This window comes from Uranotaenia lowii, chromosome 3, assembly GCF_029784155.1.
Source record: "Uranotaenia lowii strain MFRU-FL chromosome 3, ASM2978415v1, whole genome shotgun sequence".
Taxonomy (NCBI): domain Eukaryota; kingdom Metazoa; phylum Arthropoda; class Insecta; order Diptera; family Culicidae; genus Uranotaenia; species Uranotaenia lowii.
Window position 1 is genome coordinate 277,185,516 of NC_073693.1, and position 26,548 is coordinate 277,212,063.

Here is a 26,548-nt window from a genome sequence, read left to right on the forward strand (position 1 = left end):
TCCGAATTATTACGCCCGATGGCACTGCTCATTTGGATGTGAAATATTTAACACGAAAAGAGATAGTTTTGGTTCATTTGGATGACTTGAAATGCATTTAATTTTTTTTTCATGTTCTCAAGAATTGTTTTACTTATTGTTATTTTGAAGGTTTAATCATTCATTGATAAATCTTGTTGACGCAAACGTCAGAAGTAAATATGCAAGTTTCAGAGGAAAAACGGTTTTTCTAAGGTGCAAAAGTCACTCATTTTTATATTTTACAATTCTAGAATTATTACTGCGAGACAGTTGTTGGCCAATCAAGTTTCCAGGTCACACCGTCTAGACTTTTCTACGGGATGGTGCTGAAAAACATGCGAGAAAACAAACTCCTCTAATAGAATCCATTCGCTTAATGAACCTGAACTCATCATCAGATTTCATTGCTCTCATCAACCCGGTCCATTCTTGAACAAAGAATCATCAATCAAACTTTTTTATGATATTTTCACTGTTTTTTTTCTATCCTTTCTCTCCTGACAGGATTCACCCACACTAGACTAGCTTGAAACCAACCGGACGATGGAGCTTTTGGTATCTCCTAAATCGAGTCTTCCGGCAGCGGAAGAGCTGGACACCCGGAGGAGGGATAGTGGCAGCTCGGGAATTGTCAATCCGGTGGCCGGATTTGAGCTGGATCTGGACTCCAGTAGTGTGATCAGCGATATCACCAAAATGCCACGCGTTCCAGGTGATGGGGCTCAGGCCGATGAGGATGTGGATAGTGCCCATCATCATGTTGTTTGCTCAAGGTTGGATGTGGTCAAAACGTGTGACAGGTTAGCTGGGAATGGGCCTGGATTGGCCACCGTTGAACCGAAGGAAACGACCAAGTTGGACCATCAGGTGCTGTTGCAGAAAAGCAACGGAGATTTACGACCCTGCAATAGTTTGATGGTGTATCAAGGTGAGATTCTATCTTTCATTGGTTTGCAGAAAAGTTGAAATTAAGGTTGAAAAATTTACTGAATTTTTTAATTTGGACGCTTAATTCACGATCATACTGCTACAATGGAATTGATAGTCGAACAAATATTTGTCGATAATTAGTTTATTGACCTCACTGTTAAATATTCATTATCTTTCAAGGTGCCATAGACACCTTATGAAGAATTTCCTTCGCTTTCCGTCCTAAGAATAAATGTCATTCAAAATATCATAAGGTTTATACCAGACTAGCAGACCCGGTAAACTTCGTCTTACCATGTTCAACTGGGCGTCTATTTTCCATTTTTCCTAGTATTCTTTACATTTCCTTTCTTTCCCTTTACTCGAATCGTCCCGCTTAATTCTATTAAAATGAAACCTAAGAATTTTAACTCAACGGGTCTTTTAAAATACAATTTTGTAACTTGTTCCATAAATATCTGTTTGCTGTACATATTCCATTTAGTGGCTTGTGATATAGCTCAGTTGGCAAGTCTGTTGTCTTCTGAGCCGATGTCCGCGAGTTCGAGCCCAAGAGTAAACATCGAACGCAGTTGTACCGGATAAGTTTTTCAATAACGATCCGCCAACTGCAACGTTGATAAAGTCGCGAATGTCATACAGATGATAAAACGACTATAATCGAAACAAAAAAAAAATTCCATTTAGTAGATTTATTCCGTTTTGTTCGAGTTCACATTAAGGTTTAAACCGAAATAAAAAGTTTCTCGTTTATTGGAATATATTGCTTATGAATCTTTTTTAAAAAAGAATTTTGAATATCGAGACAATTTTCGGAGTATTTGCCGAATATTTTGCCTAACGCAGCGCTTTCAGCTCCCAATTAGCTTTGGATGGTGTATTTTTTAGAGCTGAACAAATGAAACACTGATGAAAAGATTTTTACTAACCATTTTCAAACAGTTTTTATTCACCATCCTCATGCTTCGAAGCAATTTGAATTAAAATCCATCTTTCCACCAAAAACATTTCCAAAAAGTTTCGCCTGATACCTAAGTTATAGACTTTACACATTTCAACTTAAAATGCTCCCAAACAGCACTTGTCATGGCATTAAATCTGACGATTTTGTATACTACAAATTCCTTTTTTTTTATTCAAGCAAAAAATGCAAATTAATTCCTTTGAACTTTAATCCAATGAATCAACGAAACGATTGGTTTTGAAAATAGGAAAACATATGTTTAGATATATACACCCATTATTTTTAAGATTCTAATTGAAGCATTGAGATATGGGGATTTTTTTTTATTATCTGACAATTTGCGCCGGGGGTCTTCAGATTTTCCCCAAAATTGAAAATTTGGTTCATTTTTGCGACTTAAAAACACATGTATTTTTTCAGATTTCTAACATTTTTATTTTTTGAGTTAGCTTCGGTTAGATTTTTTTGTAAATGAAAAATAACCATTTTTCAAAGCTACATAACTCTGTTGTTCCTCAACGGAAATTATAAAATAGCACATCAAAATGCATTGAAATTTTATCAGCTTTCCAAATAGAATAGTTGAAAAAAATTAAATAATGACCTTCAACATGAAGAGTTGTAAATAAACTTTAAATGGCGTCTAAAAGTACCGTCTGCACCACCGAATATTTTGCAAAAAATACCATTGTGTTGCTCGATTCACAATGCAACTTTCATCTGAAGACACCAAAATAGGCCATTAACACCTTGAAGAGTTATGAAAGAAATAATGACAATAAATCTATTTTTTGCATCGAAAACAAACAATGGTGGAACAACTGCACTCACATATGCAGATAGCGAGCACTTCTAACAACATGGAAACAAAAGAACTTATCAAAGCAGGTAAAAAACACTATTTTTTCGTCCTTTTCAGACTGCCCTTACTCGCATAACAGTCCCATATGAATTTTCGTCATTTTAGGTCAACATAAGGCTTCAACATAAAAGACTAAAAAAAGAGGTTTTGTTGGTCCACCGTCCATTTTGAATCAAATCTGGGGAATTACGGATGCAAAACTTAGCGCATAAACTTTTAAAAATGACAGTAAAATGTGCATAACTTGTTGTGACCTGGTGCAAAACTGGGTATAAACCAATAGGTTATTAGATTTTTGGATATAACATGAAGTCAGTTAAGCTGCAACAATCTACCGCCCCTTCTTTCATAACAGTCCCATATACAAAAATAAGCAAGCGAGGCAATCAGCTTTTTCTGTTTTGGAATTTATTTTTAAATTGTGACCACCACTTTCAGCATAAACGAAAATCGTTTCTAGGTTGTCATAATAAATCGTTAGGCCTGAAATTTTCGAAATTGGGTTATTGGTAAGGTCGAGAGTACCATTTTTATTCATTATGGGACTGTTAATCGACCATATTTGAAACCTTTTTCGAATCTACTAGCATAACAGTCCCATACAAAATATATTTTTCTCACCAAGCTACTTTCTAAGACTTAAACTTGATCATTTTTGAACTTCTAAATGCAATTGTCAGAAAAAGAAACACACTTTTGCAAAAAAATATCATGAATTTCACATTGTAAGTTGAATCTCTTTACGATTTTTGATTGCATCCGATAGTTTTTCGCTCAGGAAGTCATTAGCTTAGCTTAACTTAGCTTGTTTGACAATAGTTTTTCGCTCAGGAAGTCATTCCTAAGAAAGTCAGACCTGCCTTCGAAAACTAGTGTGCATCATTCGACATCAAGTGAGTTAAAAAAATGTTTAAATGATTCAAAGCAATAAACCAAAGACTATTTCGCCGAAAGAAACATTGAAAAGTAACCAAATCCGTGGTATTTCACAAATGGGACTGTTATTCAGGTATATTTCATATAGGACAGCCACGAATTGATATTTTTTTTTCGAAATTTCTAGAACAAAACCTTTTTTTTTAGTCTTTTATGTTGAAGCCTTATGTTGACCTAAAATGACGAAAATTCATATGGGACTGTTATGCGAGTAAGGGCAGTCTGAAAAGGACGAAAAAATTGTGTTTTTTACCAGCTTTGATATGTTCTTTTGTTTCCATGTTGTTAGAAGTGCTTGCTATCTCCATATGTGAGTGCAGTTGTTCCTCCATTGTTTGTTTTCGATGCAAAAAATAGATTTATTGTCATTATTTCTTTCATAACTCTTCAAGGTGTTAATGGCCCACTTTGGTGTCTTCAGATGAAAGTTGCATTGTGAATCGAGCTACACAATGGTATTTTTTGCAAAATATTCGGTGGTGCAGACGGTACTTTTAGACGCCATTTAAAGTTTATTTACAACTTTTCATGTTGAAGGTCATTATTTAATTTTTTTTCAACTATTCTGTTTGGAAAGCTGATAAAATTTCAATGCATTTTGATGTGCTATTTTATAATTTCCGTCGAGAAACAACAGAGTTATGTAGCTTTGAAAAATGGTTATTTTTCATTTACAAAAAAATCTAACCGAAGCTAACTCAAAAAATAAAAATGTTAGAAATCTGAAAAATACATGTGTTTTTAAGTCGCAAAAATGAACCAAATTTTAAATTTTGGAGAAAATCTGAAGACCCCCGGTGCAAACCCGTCAGATAATAAAAAAAAATCCCCATATTTTAAATTTAATAGATCGAAATGAAATAATCTGTTCAGGCTCCGATGGTTTCGTGAGTTCATTTCAAAAATGAAACACCGGGGCAAATGCAACGAATATCACCACAGTTCAACTTTCATTTTTTCTGAAAAAAATAGTATTTTCAAAAAAAATATTAGTTATGTTGACAAAAAGAAATATCGAAGCATACATTTGACCCATTTATTGGGGCAAGTGAAAACACATAGGTCTTTTTCAGATGCGTCATTGAAAAGACTTTAAAATGAATTTATTACTTGTTCTTGTTTGTCTGTTTTATCAACTTTCTTTGATATATCCTAAGTTTTTCTCCGGTATAAATTAATGCTTGGTACTTCAATTTCACCGAATGCTGTTCAACCTTTATAATAATTTTGAATATCCGCTTCAGATTCAACACTCGGGATATCCTTTCTGGCCATTTTGGAGATAAAATTCTTGAATTGTAGATGTTTCATTGCTAAATGGCGCGTTTTCACTTATTCCACCTCAGAAATTACAGGACTTTATATTACTTTTAACACTTTCAGGTCATATAAAAATCTGTTACCCCGATCGGGGTACGAAAAACACGTGCTTCGATCCATCCATGTATCATTGTATAGATCAATGCAAAGTCAGCCTATCGACTTTGCTTCTTCTAGACAATAATACGATGTGGGACAAATGGTCTTGTGCGGCAAGAAGTTTTCTCAAATCACGCTCTTGGCTCATTTTCAACACCTTTCATGCTTCCTAATCTAATCTATCCGTCTATAATTTTCATTACTTTCATTTGAAATTCTTCCTATTCGAATGTATAATTCACCGAAATGCCATTAATCATTAAATTAAAATCATAAACCAGCGGTGATAAACTGTTAACACTTTTTGTTATTGAAAAGTAGATTATTTTATTGATAACTTCAACTTACGTTTGCAAAAAATCATAAGGTTCATACGGCCTTTAAAAACTTCAATCCTATTTATCTAATCTATTTCAAAGAACAGACTCTCGTTCAGTTAATGTGTCCAGCGTTCTAGGCGTATTGGATTATACGAAATTGAATGTAAAGCTTCCCAATTTCTTAATTTCAAACGTCCGCAAAGTGTCATTATTTCATATTTATCATTACCAAGTTCATATTTCATGGACAACAATTTACTACTTAAATTAACACGAATTAAAAATGGTTTTAATATTTGAAATCGTTTATATAGTTTTGATTCGATCGATAGAATATCAATCCGTGTCGCATCTACGCGTCATTTATTTCCACGTGCTGTGTACAATTAAGCAAGAAAAAACATATCTATATCACGTGCATAAGAAATATAGGTAGGTACTTGGTTGAGAAACAGGCGCCTAATTTTTGAATTTTTCCAATGATCAATGAACAGTATGCTTTGGTTACTATTATCTTGCAACGACGTTTGCTCGCGACGCCTCGCCCATGGAGACGAAAAACAAACCCCTCAAAGAAAAGAAAATTTCTAAAAATGGATGCCTGTCTTTTCAATTTCAGATTTTGGCAAAACAAAATTTATTTGTTTAATTCGATCGGCAAAATGCCAATCTGAGTCACATCTAGGCGTCATTCATAACCATGTGCTGTAGAAATGAGCTAGGAATCAAGAAAAAAAAATCACATAAATGCTTCATATAGCCATCCCTTGCATTGAAAATATGCTTGGTTGAGAAATACGTGCCAAAATATTCCCACTGATCAGTATGCTATGCCATGGTTACCATCCTTTTGCGACGTTGGCTCGACGCCTCGACGTTGGAGACGAATAACAAACCGTCCAAAGGAAGAAAAAATTTCGAGAAAATGGATGTCATGACTTAAATTTGTTCCGAAAAACTACAAATTTTGTATGGAAGCCCCCCCTCCCATAAGTCGGATGGAGTTTTGACTATTACAGAAACCATCTCCGGCCCCAAAAACCCTCAGATGCTAATTTTGACGATGATCGGTTCAGTAGTTTCCGAGTCTATAGGGAACAGACAGACAGACAAACATTCATTTTTATATATATAGATAAAACTACCGACTTGATTTAGAGAAATAATTCAAAATTTTTTACCTTCATAATCTTTTTTTTGTAACGATGGCTTGGAGACCATCCCTAAAGTATACAGAACTTGGAAAGGGGTATAGGGTGTCTCAATATGTTTAAGCACGATTTAAATTGATTAGTATAAACAGTATTTAGAAGCAAATCCTTTTTTTTTTTTCATTTTTATGATCTCTATAATCTGCATTTAAAATTCCAGTCGTAGGCCAGTGATCGAATTATTTATCAAAGACTGCTCATAAGCTTCAGCACAGACTGATTTAGGACTGATTTAGGATGATTTTGACCGCCTTTTTCCAGTTTTTTGCGAAGTTTTCGATAGAATCTGCTGGCTTCACATGTTTCCTCAAATACGATTTGGTAAGGGCCCATGAAGTTTCAATTGGTCTCGCTTGAGAACAATTTGGCGGATTTATCTCTTTGATATGATCTGTACTTTGTTGGATTTGTACTAAGCTATCGTGTCATTTGAGTAGTGAACTGATGCCGAATCCGGCCAAAACTGTACTGGGTGATTATGGGCAGCCGGCGACGGATCAAGCACTCTCGGACATAAAGAGCGTTTCGTATTCAAACTTGCAATAGGTTTCGTTGTCGATGATAACGCACACCGATTTTCCACACAGCAGTTGATTATACAGTTTACGAGCTCTTGGTTTGACGGAATCAGCTTGGTTTCGGCCTTCTGCGGCTCATTTCATTTCGGATGTGCCGTGTCATCAAATTGTGTTGCACTTACTGTGTTCGTGCTGTTTACGGTCCCTGGTTTTGAGGTGTCCTGTAAGATCTCCTTCATAGAGAGTTTTGTGTTTGGAGAGTCTCAAGGCACTACGTTCCGCTTCTAACTAAATGAATTGATGTAGAGGCAGAATAATCAATAGTGCATTTAGAGCCTCATTCGGTGTGCTTCGCTTTGCGCCAGTTATAGCTAGCGTTGCTGGTCTTTGGAGCTTCGCTAGTTTTTTCTGGGTCGTAGTTTGCATAGTTTTGGTCCGACATACTAAGAAGGCATACGATATTTTAGGTCTTATAATGGCTGTAAATATCCAGTAGATAATTTTCGGCTGTAGTCTCCATTTTTTCCTACTCCTTTAAGGCAGAGCTATTGTAGCCTTAGCGATTACATGCTCTATCTGTGGGTTCCATGATAGTTTTGAGTCTGGAACTATGCCTAAATTTGTCACTTGTGATTCGAAGTTTAACATTTCCCCATCTAATGTTAGAGGTTTTAGTGTAATTTTTCGTCTCATAGTGAAGGCTATCACAGTAGTTTTGAAAGGGTTTATGTTCAGTCCCTCTTTCCTGCACCAAAATAGTGCGTAGTTGAGTGCAGTTTGCTTGCATAAATGGTTCTGTTTATTAGCATTGGCACTATTCCAGTTAACAATTGCCGAGTGGCACCCTCGTCTTTTCATAGCTGTTTCGATTGAGGTGTGAGATGCGTTGTCGAATGCCCCTTCAATGGCTAAAAAAGAAGCGAGTGCTATTTTGTTTACCTTCTTGTAAGAAAATGGATGTTGGAGGAACCAGCTTCTTGGTGAATATAGGAGCAACCGATGCTTTCACTTGAGATTAGTTAATCGAATGAGCCCAACTGCGCTGGGTACGCTCTTTTTATAGCGCCAAACACCCGAGCGTCAGAAAAATGGGCGGAGTCAAATCGATGGGTTTTTACTCTCTGGATTTAAATTGATAAAGAGAAGATTTTTCGTTCAGAACTTTTTCTGTTTTGCATGCATGTGGATGCTCAATTCTATTTAATTTCTTAGCCGATAATAGCGTCCATCGGCATTTTGGATTCAAACTCTGGCGAAACAACAGGGAACCAAAAGAAAAGTTCGTAACAAAACCAGGAGCTGAAATATTTGGACATCAGGTAGAACGCGCCTCTCGCTGATAAACCCCATTACAAACTTTTGGATCCTAAATTTAGGACCCCGCTATTTTTGGAAAGAATTCCTACCCTGATTCATCGCCGTCAATTCGATTTGAATCCAACGGTACGATTTCAATCAGCCCTTGAACTTGCCGCATCGCATCCGTCTCTGGTTTGTGTTGAATTTCCATCGGCAAACTTCGGATCAGGTCAACAACAACTCCGTGCCTGGTTCAGCACCCAAGGTGAGCCCAACTCACCGTACGATCGCCACGCCTCTACAAGAGTTTCATCCTCCGAATATTCCCTGCATTTTGAATTTGATTCAGTAAGCTTGTCGACTAGACTGCCCCAAATTTGTTCGGGAAATTTCAAACTTGTGAAATGTTATGCGCTGCAGGCTTAAAGGCCGACGGGGACCAAAGTTATTTGTGAAAAACTGGATTTTCATGTTCCTCCCGAACAAAATGTCTCAAAATCCCATACAAACTTGAGCATCGTTGAGCGACCCCTTCCCGTGATCCGATTTGGCCCAAATTCGGCATGAGACCTTGTACTAGGCCTAGGATCAATTTAAGCCTGCAGCGCATAATTTTTCCAAATGTCGGGTCATATGGGGTACTCTATTGTCGACCCTAGGGATTGTTTAGGAAATCTCTGGGACGACTGCCTACTGACTAGTGGCTAGTCTTACAAAGCTTCGAAACGGGGGCGAAATTATTGGAATTTGAAAAACGCATAAGGCTGAACAGTATGACCCATAAAATAATGCAAAAATCTATCATCAAGGTTCAAATACACTTTTTTTGTATTTATATTATTTTAAAACGTTTTTTTTATTCAGTCATGAGATAAACTTATTAAGAAACAATCACTCGAAGCGTCCACTAAACTACTCTCTCCAGGGAGATCAGAATCGAGACCATATCTTAGCAATTTAAGTCTCTGATATATTAGCTTAGCTTAGCTTGTTTGACAGCTCATATCCATTTTTAATCATTTAGCCCGAAATGCTTTAGTTAGTCTTCAAAAACACCACCATTTTCTAATGGTTTTAATAAAAATATAATTTCATGATCGCTTGCATGACTAAATAGAACGAGTTCCACATCGGTAAAGATACTCCGTGATTGATCGAGGCCACCAATTTCGTACAAGGGCAAAAAGAATGCAGCTTGGTACTAGCAACTCTTTCTCAATGCACAAAACTCATACTCTCCTTAAAAAAAAAAAAAAAAATCAATAACGGCGCCGGCCACGTCCTTGTAAACAAAGAGGGATGATACTTTTTAGGATCAACCATAAATCTGTTATTCCAGTTTTCTTCAAAAGCTTTTTTTGAAAAACTCTGAAACAATGATAAGTCAGTATCACCAGCCATAGAAACCGTCCATATGTCTGCGAATCTACATATTCAAGTATCTCAGGAAGGGTTGTTTTAGTAAAAGAGAGATTTGGATCAGGAGCCATTTTTGTAAAATCGTGCGATCTTTGGTAGGCCTACACCTCCTATGTTCTAGATATTTCCTAATAAAACTCCAAATAATATCTACGAGGTGTTTAACTAGAAAATTTTAAAATGATTCTGAACTCTCAAATAATTAACCAAGGTAGCAATCAAATTTACTGCAAGCTAGCTGTTTCCCTCACTATAATCTCTAACACATAACTGATTCTCGAAACGACTTTTGGAAAGAAATAAAGCTTAGTTCTTTTAGAAATGGGACACTTTCTTTTGCTGATAGCTCATTTACCAGTAAATAATCGTAAATTCTAAATTTTGATAGCGTTTTGCTGCCTGTAAAAAGTACTATTTTTTGCGGGAAAAGTATGCAAATAAAATTCAAAGTTCAAGTCAAGCATTGGCACATGATTGGCAACTACGGTTAAAAGTCATCAAGGAAATCAAGTCTCATACTAGAATTTTAATTTTAATAATCGAAAAACTAAATGTAGATCGCTGAAATGTCCAACATTTTTTTCTCTAACAAGCTGAAAGTGTTGCCTAGTTATGAGTCATTCTAACCTAACCTCAAACAACAAATTTTTGCTATTTTCAGAGCTCGTAAGCTGTATGTCCGGTACTGCGGCTGTTACGCTAGCTGCTAACGCACCGCCGTTTTCCAAACATCGTTGAAAATGTGATCCGAACCAGAAACTGAACACACCTATTGAATAGTTCTCATTGAACACATCTAACACATTACACTCATTGAACGCATTCATTTCCATATAAATACGATACGAAACATAAAAATAAACAAAACAGCTAGAATTCTTTTGAGCAGTTGTAAGTTTATTTAAAATTATCCGTTGAAATTACATCGAATTACATAAAAAAGTATATATTATTATTTACAGTACAGTTATCGGTCAACACTTGATATTTTACATGGAGAGTAAAGTGATTAAACTGAATTCGGAAGGCTTTAAAACTTATCCTAAACACTAAAGTTAAAATGTTATTATAGTATACTTGCACAAAAAGCTATCAAGTCGGTGGAAAAAGTAAAAAGTACACAAAAGTCCATAGCAGCAACGGGTGAAGGAGAACATTTAGGCATTATATTGAAACGATTAACCTATGTTCAATTGAATAGGCAATCACAAACATATTTCTCTACCGTACCGTACGGGCTCAATTTCCGGAAGGTGAAGAATAAATCAATTCAAAATAAAACATAATTGTTCAAAATAACGGAACGCTGTCTAATCGTATCAGGAACAGAGGCCAAGATTCTGTTCCTGAGGAAAACAAACAACAATTTTGGAAACAAATACTTTGATTTCGATGTTTTCTAAGGCCTGAAAAGAGTAATCTAGTAGTGTTCCCTTCGCGACCTACGATCTAACCCATTATACTTCAAGTTCAATTTCATGGTGGTTTTACTTCGTTATTGTTAGATTTTGCCATCAGACATTCCATTGAAAACGCTATAAGTGGCTCAAAAAATCAAGATTGGTTGGTTTCGAAACAGCTATATCCACTAAATTGCCTCAGTTTTTTTAAAGAGAAGTTTACTGGACTGAAAAGTGGCAGAAATTGAAGTTGAGGACGATGCATTCACGTATAATACAGATTAAGCGAAGTATAAGTGGAAAAACTGATCAATGTCATGACTGAAAAAAGTGTGCGTCGGCCCATTGGAGATACCAAGAATAAAGTAGAAATTTTTCTTACAAAAAACGATATTTTTTTTCATATTTTTTCATGATTATCATTAGATTACCTTCATTTCCTTCATAGAAAGTATTTCGACCAAACGAATGGTTACACGCATTCGTAACTGGCTCATTTCTAAAAGAACTAAGCTTTATGCTTTAAAAAAACGTAAACCATTGAAAAGTATTTAAAAATGGCAGGCTTTGCTTGCTGGAGTTTTCAATATTTTTTTCTGTGGTACATGTTAGGTTTGTGGTTTGTTGACTTGAAATGTACTGCAAGAATCAAGGAATGTTTAAAATCCAAATTCTATTTTTTTTTAACTTTTTCTACTAAAGGGGCCCCCGTCCTAGTTTCAGATTTCATAAACTTTTATCTTTTAGACATGGTTTTGTTAACTGTGAGCGAAGCTTTTTTTTCCTCCTCTGGGGGCCCCCTCTGAACCGGAAGGCCCTGGGCAATTCCCCTTATTGGGCAATGGGCCCCCCTTTTAATCCTAATGGATCCTAAATATCCTTATCGCTAATCCTCCGTAATCCTTGCTGGCAGCCAAATGGGTCAAACCGACCATATATGTACATCCCTGTTGATTGACACATGAAACTGACCTATGCAAAATTTCAGCTTGATCGGACTTGATTTAGGGATGCCTCACAGCACTCAAAGTTTCGGTTTTTCGACCCTAAAAAATCACCAAAGGGGGAACCAAAGGAAATCGGAAAAATCAAAATTTAAATTTTTATGGCAAACGGCCTAAAAATGCATAAAACGTTGAAATCTGGTATTATCTAGAGAAAAATTTTGTTTTTCTATAATGGACTTCAAAATTCCAAAAATCACTAATAGGGGACGAATATTAATTAATTTTAATGCCAAATGACTTAAAAATGCATGAAACCTCGAGATCTGAAACAAAAATCGACTTTCTGAGACCAGCCGTTTTTTCGAAAAACCGACTTAGCCCCAGAAAGTCGATTTTGGACCGGATTTCGATGTTTTTGACATCAAAATTAAAATTTCGATTTTTCGAATTATTTTGTGTCCTCTCTTCGTTGGTTTTTGAAATTTCAAGGTCTATTTTTGAAAAAAAAAATTTTAAAGTCATTTGGCATTAAAATTAAAACATCGATTTTTCCGATTTCCTTTGGTCCCCGCTCTGGTAATTTTTGGGGGTCAGAATATCGAAAGTTTGGGCACTTTGATGCACCCTCAACAAATCAAGTCCAATTGAACTGAAATTTTGCGCAGGTCAGTTTTTGGGCCAATCTACGAAATGTACTAATATGGTCGGTTTTTTAAATTCGCTCATGAAATTTTCCCTTACTTCAATTGCCACCCATATGTAATGTACATTAGACTGGCCCAAATTTGTATGGGATGATTTTTTCAACATTTTTTTCAGCGCAGCACCCCCTAGGTTGGTGCATTAACGTGAAAAAATGACTTTCTGAAAGTTTCAGGTCATTTGGAAGAAGCACGAGCTGGCGCAAAGGTCTTGAAATTTGTATGGAGATTTTCGGCAAAATGTATGAAAAATCGACATACTTCCACTCTTTGTGTCCTAAAATATGTTTCCAGTATGTTAGAAAGCTCAGAAGTTAAGGCATTGTAGTTCAAACAATGACAAACAAGTTTGTAGAAGATTGTGACGCGATACGAGTTGACTGTGATGAGTTATTCGCAATTGAATGTATGTTTTTTTACGCATTTCATTGATATATAGTGAACGGTGTATGGGCTAATAATCGCACTAACTTGATCGCGTCGTCGCACAATGCAGCAGTTTTTAGTTTTCAAACCTTTCTTTCATTTTTAGCAAAGATATTTGTTATAAAATAAGCTACAACTTTGCCAAAGACACAAACTTTCTATCTGTAATTCTCATTGTGTGACAATGCGATCAAGTTAGTACTATTAATCCACCTATGCACCGTTCACGATATATTTATCGATAAAATGAGAAAAAAATCACACATTCAATTGCGTATAACTCACCACAGTCAACTCGTATTGCGGCACAATCTTCTACAAACTTGTTTGTCATTGTTTGAACTACAATGCCTTAACTTCTGAGCTTTCTAGCATACTGGAAACATATTTTAGGACACAAAGAGTGAAAGTATGTCGATTTTTCATACATTTTGCCGGAAATCTCCATACAAATTTCAAGTCCTTTGCGCCAGCTCGTGCTTCTTCCAAATGATCTGAAACTTTCAGAAAGTCATTTTTTCACGTTAATGCACCAACCTAGGGAGTGCCGCGTGGAATATAAGGATTTTTTTTGTTATGGGCCAGTCTAATGTACATGTTTCCCAAATTGAACTCAAATTAAACATCATTTGTGTTAAGTTTTGACGCTTCAGGAATGAATTTGAAATTCCGTTGAATGCAGTTAACACATAAATTTTGTGTTTTCATTTTCTCTTGTGGCGAAACAACTGATCGGAAACATCTCGACTCTCGATTCGATTGATTGCCAGCAGGCTGGCGTTTCATTTTATTGAGAGGCCAATTGAAAGCCACGGGATAGTGACCATTAAAAATGTTTAATTCGCCTGGCAATCAAATCGGTACGACCGTTTATTCATTCATCTTCCGACTTTCAACTGCTCAGATTCATTTCAAATGACTCTCGTTTGCCTCTGGTTTCATATTTTATTCTATTTTATTTTTAATGCGTTTGGCATAAACTGCAAATATGTGGAATTGCAAACCGCACCCGCTGGAAGTGAAATAAATTCCGATAAAACTGAATCCTTTCTTTTTATTTTATAGATTCTCTGTTCATTCATGTGGTATTCACGAAGTGGTTTTTGAAACTTTTGACCAGGTCGTTCAAATTGACGGACGTAATTGACAGGGGCGTGCTCAAAATCGACAAAATTGGCCATCAATCATTCTCCCGATTCATTCAACCTAGGTTGTGTTTTTATTCTTTTACCCCCCAAATTTTCAATCGATTAGACACAACAAAAATTGAAAAAAAAAATTTACAACACTCCTAGTCTGTCAATTTACCCGTATTAACACTTGAACCCTTTTTGCCAAAAAGGGAAAAGCTCCACAACGACCTCACCTTGTCGAGAAAATTCATTCGCTCATCTGAACGAACGAACGAACGACGTTAATCGCCCTGGATTAGGAACCAAACCAAAAAAAATGAGTGTGGGAGCAGCAAAGCTACGCTAAATTTAGCATTTCCTTTTTTTGGGGTACGTTTCGATCCTTCAGGGTAGTAACGATTGAAGCTTCCTACCGGATGTTTGTAACCGAACAAAAAAGAATGCCAATAGCTTCCGATGTATAGTTTCGTGTGTTGGGAAAATTAATCGATTAGGACAAGGCGTTAATATAGCGGGCAAAGGGGGGTAGTATGGACACGATACAGCTTCAAGAAATTGGTTTTATTAAATTGGTAAGGCATCACGGGGTTTTGAACTAAAAAGACATTTTTCCATACTTATTTTCATACTAACTCAAGAAATATGAAAAATTAGGCCGGAAAAAATTTTAAATCCTTCTTTTGTCACTCGGAGTTGGAACATTACGAGGGGGAGATTATAAAAAATAATGCGAAAAACAAATAAATTAGACTTATTTGCAAAAAAGCTTGCATGCAACAAAATTGCATACTACCATCAAGTCACCATTCACCACCCAGACACCATTTACCGCCCAAAATCACCCTTTTGTGTGTATTTCGAAAAAACTGGAATTTTTTCTCCAAAAATAAGACCTGTGTTCTGTGTCGGCATCATTGTTCGACCCTTTCACTGAAAAATCATCACTTGATTATGCTAACTATAACCAGAAATAAAATATTTGGTTTTTCGTTTCCGGTCAAATTATTGAATTCGACGCCTGTTAGCGAACTAAGCATAACTGTGCTCCTAGGGAAAAAAGGGGTTTTGTTTACTAAATAGTACCTATTTGTCCTACAATCGACTTGAAACGATAGTTTGATTTTTGTAGAATAGATTTGCATCGGAAAATTTTCGATTTTTTCAATAGTTGTTGTTTTTTTAAGCGTTTAGTGATGGGCGGTAATTGGTGTATAAAAAAAAGTGTGGGTTCCTAATTACCGGTCACGCACAATTTCTATATTTTTAACGCATGTATTGTGTCAAAAGTGTAAATTGTAAGAAGCATTTAGTTTGATTACGTTAGAAAATGATGTTTTATCGCTAAAAGTAACCGATTACTTGAGGCTGTTTGCCGGGAATCATCATTTTGTCAGTCAACGCAATTTGTTAAAATTTGTACAAAATTTGCGGGAAAGATTTCACAAAATGTATTCTCTCAAGATCCAAAATATGGTTTTGACAGCTCGTTACATGGACAATATTAAAAAGAACAGTTTCCGTGTTGTTAGATAGTTTTTCCTTAAGAAAACATTATCGATACCCGAAAAAGTCGAGTGGGCGGTAATAGGGCCAGTTGAACACCTCAACGTTTAGTTAATTGTTTTTCAAAGCGTACATTTTTCGCATTCCACTAATTTTTTTATTTAAAGTAGAGCAGTTTTGAGATGTATTGGAAAAGAAAGCTAATAAAAATCTGCCGTCGTTATTTTATTACACATGTTTGAAGTTGAAAAACCGCTTAACTGGGCGGTAGATGGTGACATGATGGTATATCATTGCACAAGAATATTTAAGGTGAAATAACTCCCATCTTCCAATATTTGTTTTTGGTCTTGTAATCTTTCAAATTTACATAAAATACTTCAAACATTCCCCCCTTCGTGATTTTTGGAAATTTCGAAGGGACTGACAACAAAAAAGATAGATATTTGTTCCAGCCTTATCATTGAATAAAAAAGTTAAGTTGGATCCATTATTTGTTTTTTAAATTGCCTTGGACGAGTTCTTTTTATTGTAAAACGATTTCGAGTTGTTGTTCTTTGTAGAATTTTGCTACTTATTGTTGTCAAAAATAAAATAACCAATAAAAGTCATTCTGTGTGACACAAATTAAGCTAGAAATACATAAATACAATACCAAAATTGAACATAAGGCTGGCAGCCAAATGGGGCATGACGAATTTCACAAACCAACCATGTACCTACATTTTGTCGATTGGCCTAAAAAACTTCAGCTATATCGAACTTGATTAAGGGGTGCCTCAAAGCGCTTAAAGATACAGTTTTTTTACCCTCAAAAATCACCTAAGGGGGACCAAATGAAATCGAATAAATTGAAATTTTCATTTTGGCGTCAAATGACTTAAAAGTGCATAAAATGTCGAATCTGGTGTTTTCTCGAAAAAAAAAATTTCCAATAATATACTTCAAAATTTCAAAGATCACACAAGAGGGTACCAAAGGGAATTGAGAAAATTGAAATTTTGATTTTGATTACAAATGACATAAAAATGCATGAAACGTCGAAATTCGACCATGAATTTTTTTCCATCTATACATTGCCAAACACAACATTTCAACGTTTTATCCGAAAAACACGATTTCTGTAGAATTTTGAACGAAGCATTGGGAAAATATGTTTCCTATCCACAAATCAGTCTATAAATATCTAACAAAAGCAATAACGAAAAATAAATGTTTAGGTTTATTGCTATAATTTTGTAACTCGCGTAATTTTCGATCCAATCAATAGAACTTTTCGAAAACTTCAGACATGCTAGCTTTATATTTCAAGAATCATTCTCATTATTGTAAAAGATATGTAAGGAAAGTTTTCGAGAAATATGCAACACTTTGGTTCGTGAATAACTTTTGAATACATGGATGTAAATTGATTAAATTTTCAGCGAAATTGCCTGGTAAGGTAATGCAAAAAGAACTCTCCAACGGCCACCTGGCAGGATTCCAACCAGAAACTTTTCTTAAAAAAGTCTCGCCTGTATATTCCGGAGAAAAATAAGAAGAAAAAATTGAAAAATTTGACGTCTTTATCTTGATGAGGCTAACGATCTGTGGAAACTGCAAATTACTCAGTCTTTCATAACGAATGACACGAAGAATGGATAAAAATACAAAGAGACTGCCTCCAAATGCGACCGTTTTCTCAGAAAAGAATTTGAATAGAGCTCACAAAGTTTATATTCTATTTAAGTTGGATCTGGAATCGTGCCGTTACGCCAAAACGGTGGTGGAGTGATAAGAAGTCAAATGTGTTGTTTTTGTGCCAAAGAAGGACAATCGGCTGAAGTTGTTATAACTTTGATCAAATTCAAAGTTTTGAGTTATTTTGACGATCATACTTCAAGAAACAGAAAACGTAATCAAAAATAGCCTTGATAGTTCCTAGTATGCATTATAGATGGCGCAGGTGTTGTCCAAAAATTAAAGTCGAAAAATTTCTTCATTGGACGCTTTTTCAAAAACCACTTGACTGAACATCACAAAAATATGCAGTCTCTTTGTATTTTTATCCATTCTTCGTGTCATTCGTTATGAAAGACTGAGTAATTTGCAGTTTCCACAGATCGTTAGCCTCACCAAGATAAAGACGTTAAATTTTTTAATTTTTTCTTCTTATTTTTCTCCGGAATATACAGGCGAGACTTTTTTACGAAAAGTTTCTGGTTGGAATCCTGCCAGGTGGCCGTTGGAGAGTTCTTTTTGCTGTCTTTTTTTAAATTTTCAAAATATCTTTACACAAGTGGTCGAAATATTTGGCGCACGATTTGACCACCGTATTTTGTTTAGTTTACCGGTGGGTAGCCTATTAATGAGTCAGCTAGACGGACCAGATTTTCAGAAAAAAATTGACTTTTTTATCACTCCCTCTATTCATATTTTCTAATTGAGCCTGACAAAACCTCTCACATTCCCCTCACTTCATGAAGCCAATCATCTTCATTTGTATTAAAATAATTGATTTCCAGCTATTTTTGGGTCTCCCACTTGAACTTTTCTGGATCTGGATCTACGGTACCTCAAAAACAACTTGCCAGATTGTCACCAAATTTTGTTCACGTACTCATTACGTCACTAGGTAGCTTCACTGAAAATTTCATCAATTTTTATCGATGCGTTCAAAAGTTATACACAAAAATTTTGCATTTTTTCGAATACACTCCTTAGGTTCAAAGTCGAAGTGCCAGTGCGCGTGCTTCCCATTTCTATATAACTATACCATTCCTAATTATATAGAAACTAGCTGAAACGGTGTGCGTTGCAACACCTTCCAAAAATAAATGAAATTTTAAGATTTTATTTGTTTTTTCCCCTTCCCATCCGCAAAAGCTGGAAGAAGGTAGGGATCCAATTTTTTTTCTCAATCAAGAACTCTCATATCAAATTTGGTTATTTTGGGTGATCTGTTTTAAGCGATACATCAACATTTCAATGGAATCTTTCCGTCCCTCACCTCTCCACACTGCAAGGCAGAGAGGTCTGTGGAAATCTAGAGAAACATATTTTGTACTCAAACACCCTCCCAGGTCAAATTTGATTTTTTTTGCTTGATTTCTTCTATACCAAAATGTATTGGAACCCCTCCCCATTTCTTATGTAAGCACTGGAAAAAGATGGTGTTTTAACTAATCATAGAACCATTTCTCGTACCCAAATGATTTCCCATGTCATATTTGCTTCCATTTGTTTGATAAGTTCTTGATTTAGGCAAAACAATTATGTGAGTTATGTTATGAGTTATGTGAGCTCCCCTCTTCCCTAACTTTATCCCCAATTGAAGGAGAAAGGAGTCTCGAATTAGCATATTACTATTTATGGATTCCAAAAGCCCTCCCATATCAAATTTGTTTCCATTTGCTCGATCAGTTCTCGAGTTATGCAAAAAATTGTAACGGAGCCCATTTTCTCCTTTAAAACACCCCACTGGAAGGAGGCAGTAGTACAAAACATTCATAGAAACATTCCTCGTGACAAATCAAATACCCTACCAAGTGAAATTTTATTCAATTTACTGGATAAGTACTCGAGTTATGTAAACAATTGTATGAGAGCACCCTCCCACCTTAAAATTTTCCCACAGGAAGAACAGAGGGTTCTCAAAATATCATAGAGACATTTCTCGTATTCAAATACCTTCCCATGCCAAGTTTAGTTCCATATGCTTTAAAAATTTTCCAATAATGCTGGAAAATGAAAAGCAGCCCCCTCACCCCTTTCTATCTCTCCACAAAAAGAAGAGAAGGGTATCAAATATTCCTAGAAACCTTTCTCGTACCCAAATATTCCTCCTAGCCAAATTTGGTTCGATTTGCTCGAACAGTTCTCAAGTTATGCTATAAAAAATGTAATGAAGTCCCTCCTCTCTCCCTACTTTTATCCCCACTGATAAAGGGAGGGGTCAAAAACATTCGCTGAAACATTTCTTGTTTTCCAATGCCTTTCCATGCCAAATTTGGATCCAATATCTTGATTAGTTTTCGAGTTATATGAAAAATTGTAAGGTAGCCCCCCTCCCCCCTTCGTATCACCCCACTGTGAGTACCTTATATTCATAGAAATTTTCCCGTCCCCAAATACCACCCCATGCCAAATTTGATACCATTTGCTCGATTGGTTTTCGACTTATGCAAAAAATTGTCTATTATTTCGGAGGCCCCTCCCCCCCTTCCTGTTAGAAGGAGGGGTCTCAAACCATAATAGGAACCTTCCCCGGCCTCCAATACCCCCACCTGCCAAGTAATCGGTTCATAAGTTTTTGAGTCTATAGGGAACAGACAGACAGACAGACAGAAATTCATTTTTATATATATAGATGGGAAGCACGCGCACTGGAATTTCGACTTTAAATTAAAAAAAAAAAAAAATGTCTAAAACCATTGTCCTACTAATGACCATCACACAAACACGAAAAAATAAAAAAAAAATCTGATACGTTTTAAAATTAATCTGAATCAAAGTTCAAATCAATGTTTTCCCCGGCAAGCCATTAATAAATTATTCAATATGATGTTCCTTTTTCTGATTCAGAGATTTACTTGAAAATACATTTTACAGACTAGCTTACAAATTTCGAATAAAACCAGAATTTAAAGCTTCGGACAATATGTCACACGAATAGAATACATAAAGTACAATACCGGATTTAAAAGGTAGTTGTATACGAATAAATATTAAATCAGGTCAAAAATCAACCATGACTGAAAATTGACAAAGTTCGTTAATCATCAACAGTCTTAATTTACATTTCTGTTCTTCATTTTCATTTGAATGGTTGATTGGAAAATTGCTCTGTAACATACTGACTTTGAATCACGATTTGAAATGAGAGTTCTCGATTAGGCAATAAGATCCATATAAACTTAAGAAAATTTATTCAAAATACATAGCTGATGATTGAATTTAATTCAAATTAATTTCAAGAGTGCTAGTGTTGATCAATTTAAATTTAAATTCCTTTCTTCATTATTTTATATATAAATCTCAACATAATTAGATATCAACCACTTGAAATCAAAGCTGCAACTTGAGTTTTAAATTGCAATACAAAAGAGATTCATTCTAACTTTCTTAAATATAATTTTCTGTTCTCAAACCCTCACATTAAAAATTGTTTTTCAATTATTATTTAGTATCTAAAATTAAGACTCTGTATTCATTTATTTATAAGTAAAATTCTGCCAAAATAACTGCTGTACTTGTAAACTCCTCTACCATGAAAAATTTGGTTCCATTGGCTTGATCAGTTTCCAAGTCATAAAACAAAAATTATGAGAGTCCTAGAGAAAAACTTTCTCGTACATCAATCCCTTCTATGCAAAATTTTCTCAATCATTTCTTGAGTTATTAAAAAAATGGGTGCACCCCGTTCTAGCTCCCCACTGATAAGGAAGGAGAAGTCTGAATTTTTTTTCCATATACTTTCCTATGACTAATTTGGCCCCATTTGCTTAAAAAGTTAACGAATTATTCTTCTCCCCACTGGAGGTTTCCTAAATAACCTTAGAAATATTTCTCCAGCCCAATTAACTTCCCATACAAAGTTGGCTTCTTTCCTATAACTAATTCTATAAATATGCTACAAAAATGTATGGGTTTTTTTCTTATCTCACTGAATGGAAGAAGGGAAGGGTCCCAAATAATTATAGAAATTGAAATACAATCCCATACCATACTTTTTTCTTTCCGATTGATTAATTCTCGACATCTTGAAAAAAAAAATGTAGTGGCCCCTTCCCCTTTTCCAACATATTTGTGAACTGGGATTAAAGAGGGGCTTCAAACAACCAAACAGTCTTTTTCGTATGCAAATATCATACCATGTTAAATTTAGTTCCATTTGTTCCATTTATCTATAATTCAAAAAATTGTATGAGAGCCCCCTTTCCCTTTCTGTTTCTCAAATGGAAGGTGAGAAGTGCTCCAAACCATCTAGGAAACATTTCGTTTACCCAAATACCCTCGCATTGCAGATTTGATTCCCCTCGCTTGAGCAATTATATAATATTCGGAAAAATGGTTTAAACTCCCTCCCTTCTTCTCATCCTCCCAATGCAAGTCGGGAGGAGTCTCATAGAATCAAAGAATCATTTCCCATAGTTGGACTAAATTTCCATGCCAATTTGGTTCCATTTGCTTGAATAGTTATCGATTTATTTAATAAAAGTTGTATGAAAGCCCTCCTCCCCATTTCTTTCTCCTCACTGAAAGAAAGGAAGGGTCTTATACAATGTTTGAAATATTTCTCGTTTTCAAATATCCTAGGATATACATAGCTAGGCCTCGCATGTCAAATCTGAATCCATTTGCTTGATTAATTCTCTTGTTATGTGAATGCCCCTCCCCCCTTCACATTCTATTACTTGAAAAAAAGGAGGGATACCAAATATTCATAGAAATATTTCTCGTAACCATATACCCTCCCATTCCAAATTTGGCACCATTTGCTTGAATGGTTCTTGAGTTATGCAAACATTCCTCTTTTGCTTGGGAGACCCCCTTCAAGTAAGAAGGAGGGGTCTCAAACTGTAATAGGAACCTTCTCCGGCTTCAGTCTATAGGAAACTGACAGACAGACAGAAATCCATTTTTATATTCATAGGGTAAAAACTCTATATATAGAACACCATCTTTGTGATTCAACGTATTTGAGGCCAATAAATAATAACGAAAGGTTTTTCGGATAAAATTTTGATAGTGTAAGTAGCTTAAGTTGTTTTTTAGCTTTTAATCGATATATTTTTTTTCGCGAAATATGTTTTAAATCATCATTTAGGCCTTTTTAATCAAAATTGCTTTTGTCTCAATTATTGAACACAATGATTAAAATATTGAACATGCATTCTTCTAATTATTGAACACGTAAACATTGAATATCATTGCATATATTTAGGGGTTTTTCGCTTGATAGTATGCTTTGCAGGGACGATTTTGGTTGAGCTAGCAACCAAGAAACTGTTTGTATTTCCAAGCACCAACCGATGTTTGTTCAATAACTGGTACTTCTTTACGAAACGAGTACTGCAAGATTGAACGTTCAATAATTGAAACATTGGCGTTGTCTGTGATCTAATGATTGAACACTTTAATTTGTAGAATTTTAAGAAAATAGAGATGATAAAGGCTGCCACTCTTCCAGATATCTTCTAAAAAGACTTAGTTGAAAATTCTTATATTATTATCTTAGAATTTTATTTGATTTGAACCCAATTTTTTCCCAATCAAAAAAGTCAGTTTTCTTCATCCAGTCGAAAAACTAAGCCATAATTTGAACACAATTTCTACTTTTGGAGATTGTGGCTTCAAGAGTCCGAAATTCTTTAAAAAAAATTTAAACAGAGGTAAAAAATGCTTCAACAGTGGCTTAACGATTTTTGATTTATTTTTCTGCTGTATATTATTGTTTTAATTGACTAGTGTTTACTAGCACTCAATATCTGGTAGCTATTCAATAGCAAGTTCTTCTACCCTAGATAATATAATAAAGTTATCATCTAATGGTGACAAAATATCGTGAGAGTGTTTTTGAGAGTTTTAGATTCTCTTAGAAAATTTAAAAAATCGAGTTATTGATGAATAAATTTATACATTTTCGATATCGTATAAAAACCCTACCGTATGACGGATTGGCTTAATGATATGTAAAAACTGTTAATGTAAAAATATTTTTCGGACAATCACCAAACTTTTGTAAAACAAACATTTTTAAAATTCAGTTACCAGTCTGCCTTTGCTAAAATGCACCAATTGCAAATCAAAGATTCATCTTTTGAATCGCGTTTCCTTATGCTGTAATATGATTGTTTTACATCACGCGTTGGTTTATTTCAAAATTTCATCCATCCAAAAGTTAATTTTTATAATTTCAGCTACTAGAATTTTCAAAAATATTTTTTTAGTTGTAGTTAGTTTAGTATTTGTTTTTTTTTTAATTCAAAGATAACCGTTGAAACCAATAATTTTCCTAACTTTGAAATTTGTTGTCCCTTCAACCTTAAAACTTTTGATGTACAAGCGGTATGATTATCTGACATTTAGTTTTTAGAAGCATTTAAATTTCAAAAGTGTTGCATGATGCCCCAGTTGACGGTATTTCAATTCAGGGCACCCAAATAACTCAATATTAGCTCTTTGCTCCTCGAAGAAATGTAAATTTTGTTATCGGATGTAATTTATCAAAACCCTTTTTAATTGGAAGTTGAGCATTTAGAACAACACAAAACAAAATTTTGGCTGAGATTGGTTTTTTTCAAAAAATATTTCGTTTCAGCATAACATTTGTAATGCTAATGACATAAACGATTTTTCAATAACCAAAGTGATGTAATAAAGTAATGGATATAAGTGTTAAGATTTTTTTTTTGCTTTTTCCTGTAGACTATCGTGAGTAGTATTTAAACACCTGTCAGATGGCTTCTGATTTGAATTTAAAAGAAAGGATTTGCAGAATTCCAATTTCAAATTAACAATCAAATATTAGTTTTTGATTTGTGAAGAACATATTTCAGTGTCATAATGTCTTAGGCCTAGAGTAAGGTTGCCAGAATTTTTCCACCACGTATCCGGGCCGGACAAACCAGGCAATTGTATTTTAAAACATGGCAACATCCGGACATTTGATTTCAAAAGTTAACACCATAAATTCGTGCAATATTCGGGCAAATTTTCTCAAAACCCAAGAATTTCTAAAAAAAAAAGGAACAAATTTTTTTTCCCTCAAAACTCATCGATAGATTTCGGATCGTATTTTAGGCTTCCAAAAAACCTTTCAAAACTATTTTTATAAAACTTACTAACAAAATTTTGTTGTGGAGGCGTTCGTTGTTTTTTTTTGTTTGATTTGCCAAATAAAGTGAATAAATCTGGGCCAAATCCGGGCATTCTTCAATGAAATCCGGGCAACTGGCCCGGGCCAGACTGTTCCCAATTTTTTTAATTAAATTTCCGGGCAAACCCGGATAAAACCGGACAATCTGGCAACCTTAGCTTACATAGAGTGATAGAAGACAAAATTCTGCCAAAGGTGAGCGTATTTTCGGACATTTTCGGATCACGAGATTTCCCATGACTACGGCGCATTCATTTCTTTAACTGAATATTTCGTTGGGACAATTCTCCATGGGTGAGGGAGGGGGTTGTTGTTTAAACCACTAACTCCCTCGACCCCTCGTTCGCACAGCCTTGTTTTCGAAAGAAGACAATCATACTTAGCGTTTTATTGGTTAAATTTTAACCATCATTTCTTTATCTTTTTTTTGGCACTTCTATACAATGTTTTAACTATTTATAACGCCATATTTGTGAATGTGATCTAATAATTTAGCGTTCTCGTTACTTTTTTGCTTACTTCTAAACGAAAACTGTCCAAAATCCCACATATTCCCGTTCGTATCGAGGATACACTATATTTAGGCTTTTCTGCTATTGATAAAGTTTATTCCGCCCGCTGTCAATTCTAGTTATGCTTCTGATGTTAGTCTGGGTGATCCTCTTTAATCTTTTTCCATCCCTTTCACTGAACACGCACTTCCTCCTACATATACGTCAATCGAACTAGGTTAGTGTATCTATCTATTTAAGTTATGACTATTAATGTTTTCGGTTATTTTTTCTTGTCTTTATTTCTTGATAAGGTTGATAAGAGTTAATTTCTACGAGAAAGTAATTTAATTTTTTTCAAACGTTTAAAATATTCATTTTATAGTTTAATACAGCAAAACATCGAATGTCGTTTATGAAACTTTACTGCGTCATTCGTGTAATTTGAGGATCAAATTATACAAATAACCCAAAAACCCAAAAACAGCCGTAACTTTGTGAAAACAAAATCACTTACTCTCCATCCCATTTGTTGATACAGTGTGGATTAAACTAGGACAAAGTGTATGCGGGTGGGTGTATGTGTGTCGGTAAAGTTGAGTAAGACAAGAGCAGAAAAATGCACTCGAGCACATGACAGAGATGTATGCATTGACATAAATTTTTCACGCGTTTTGTCCCAATCGGGCAGACAATGTGCTGGTACAAAAGCACAGCAAGAACAGCAAAAGAAGAAAGAAAAAACAACAATAAACATAACCGGGACAACGACAACGATGACACTGAAACTGACTGAACTTGTCCCCGGTAAAGGTTAGCCGTCAGATTTATCGTTCGGAGAGAAAAGCTCAACATGGTTTAATATCCGGTGATAAAGTGTGCTTCCCGCTGATTTGAGGCACTCAACAGAATTTATTGTAAATCGTTAAAGCAATTTAACGGTAATTTGTCAAAATTATAATAAAATTATCGAGACATCGCAAATTTGAAATCAGAACTTTGATTTAAAACTTTAAAAGGATTTGCTTGTGAAATTATGCTCTGAATTTATGATATGTAGGACAAACAATATCCAAATTTCAAAATCGAAGCAATGTCATATATGTATATGTAAGTTGCTTTGACACAATCTGTCTTGAATAATTCATCGAAACAACACGCCCCAACAGCCAAAAACTACCGTTTGCT

At 35.1% G+C, this 26,548-nt stretch overlaps 1 protein-coding gene across 1 annotated transcript in view; it reads left to right on the top strand.

The window, feature by feature from the left end:
- Window positions 1-530: 530 nt before the first annotated feature.
- LOC129753466 (adenylyl cyclase 78C-like) overlaps window positions 531-26,548 on the top strand; it is a 61,526-nt gene continuing 35,508 nt past the window's right edge. Inside the window, exon 1 of the mRNA XM_055749285.1 lies at window positions 531-949. Coding sequence (XP_055605260.1) covers window positions 565-949 — 385 coding nt within the window. The 5' untranslated portion in view covers window positions 531-564. The remainder of the gene's footprint in view (window positions 950-26,548) is intronic.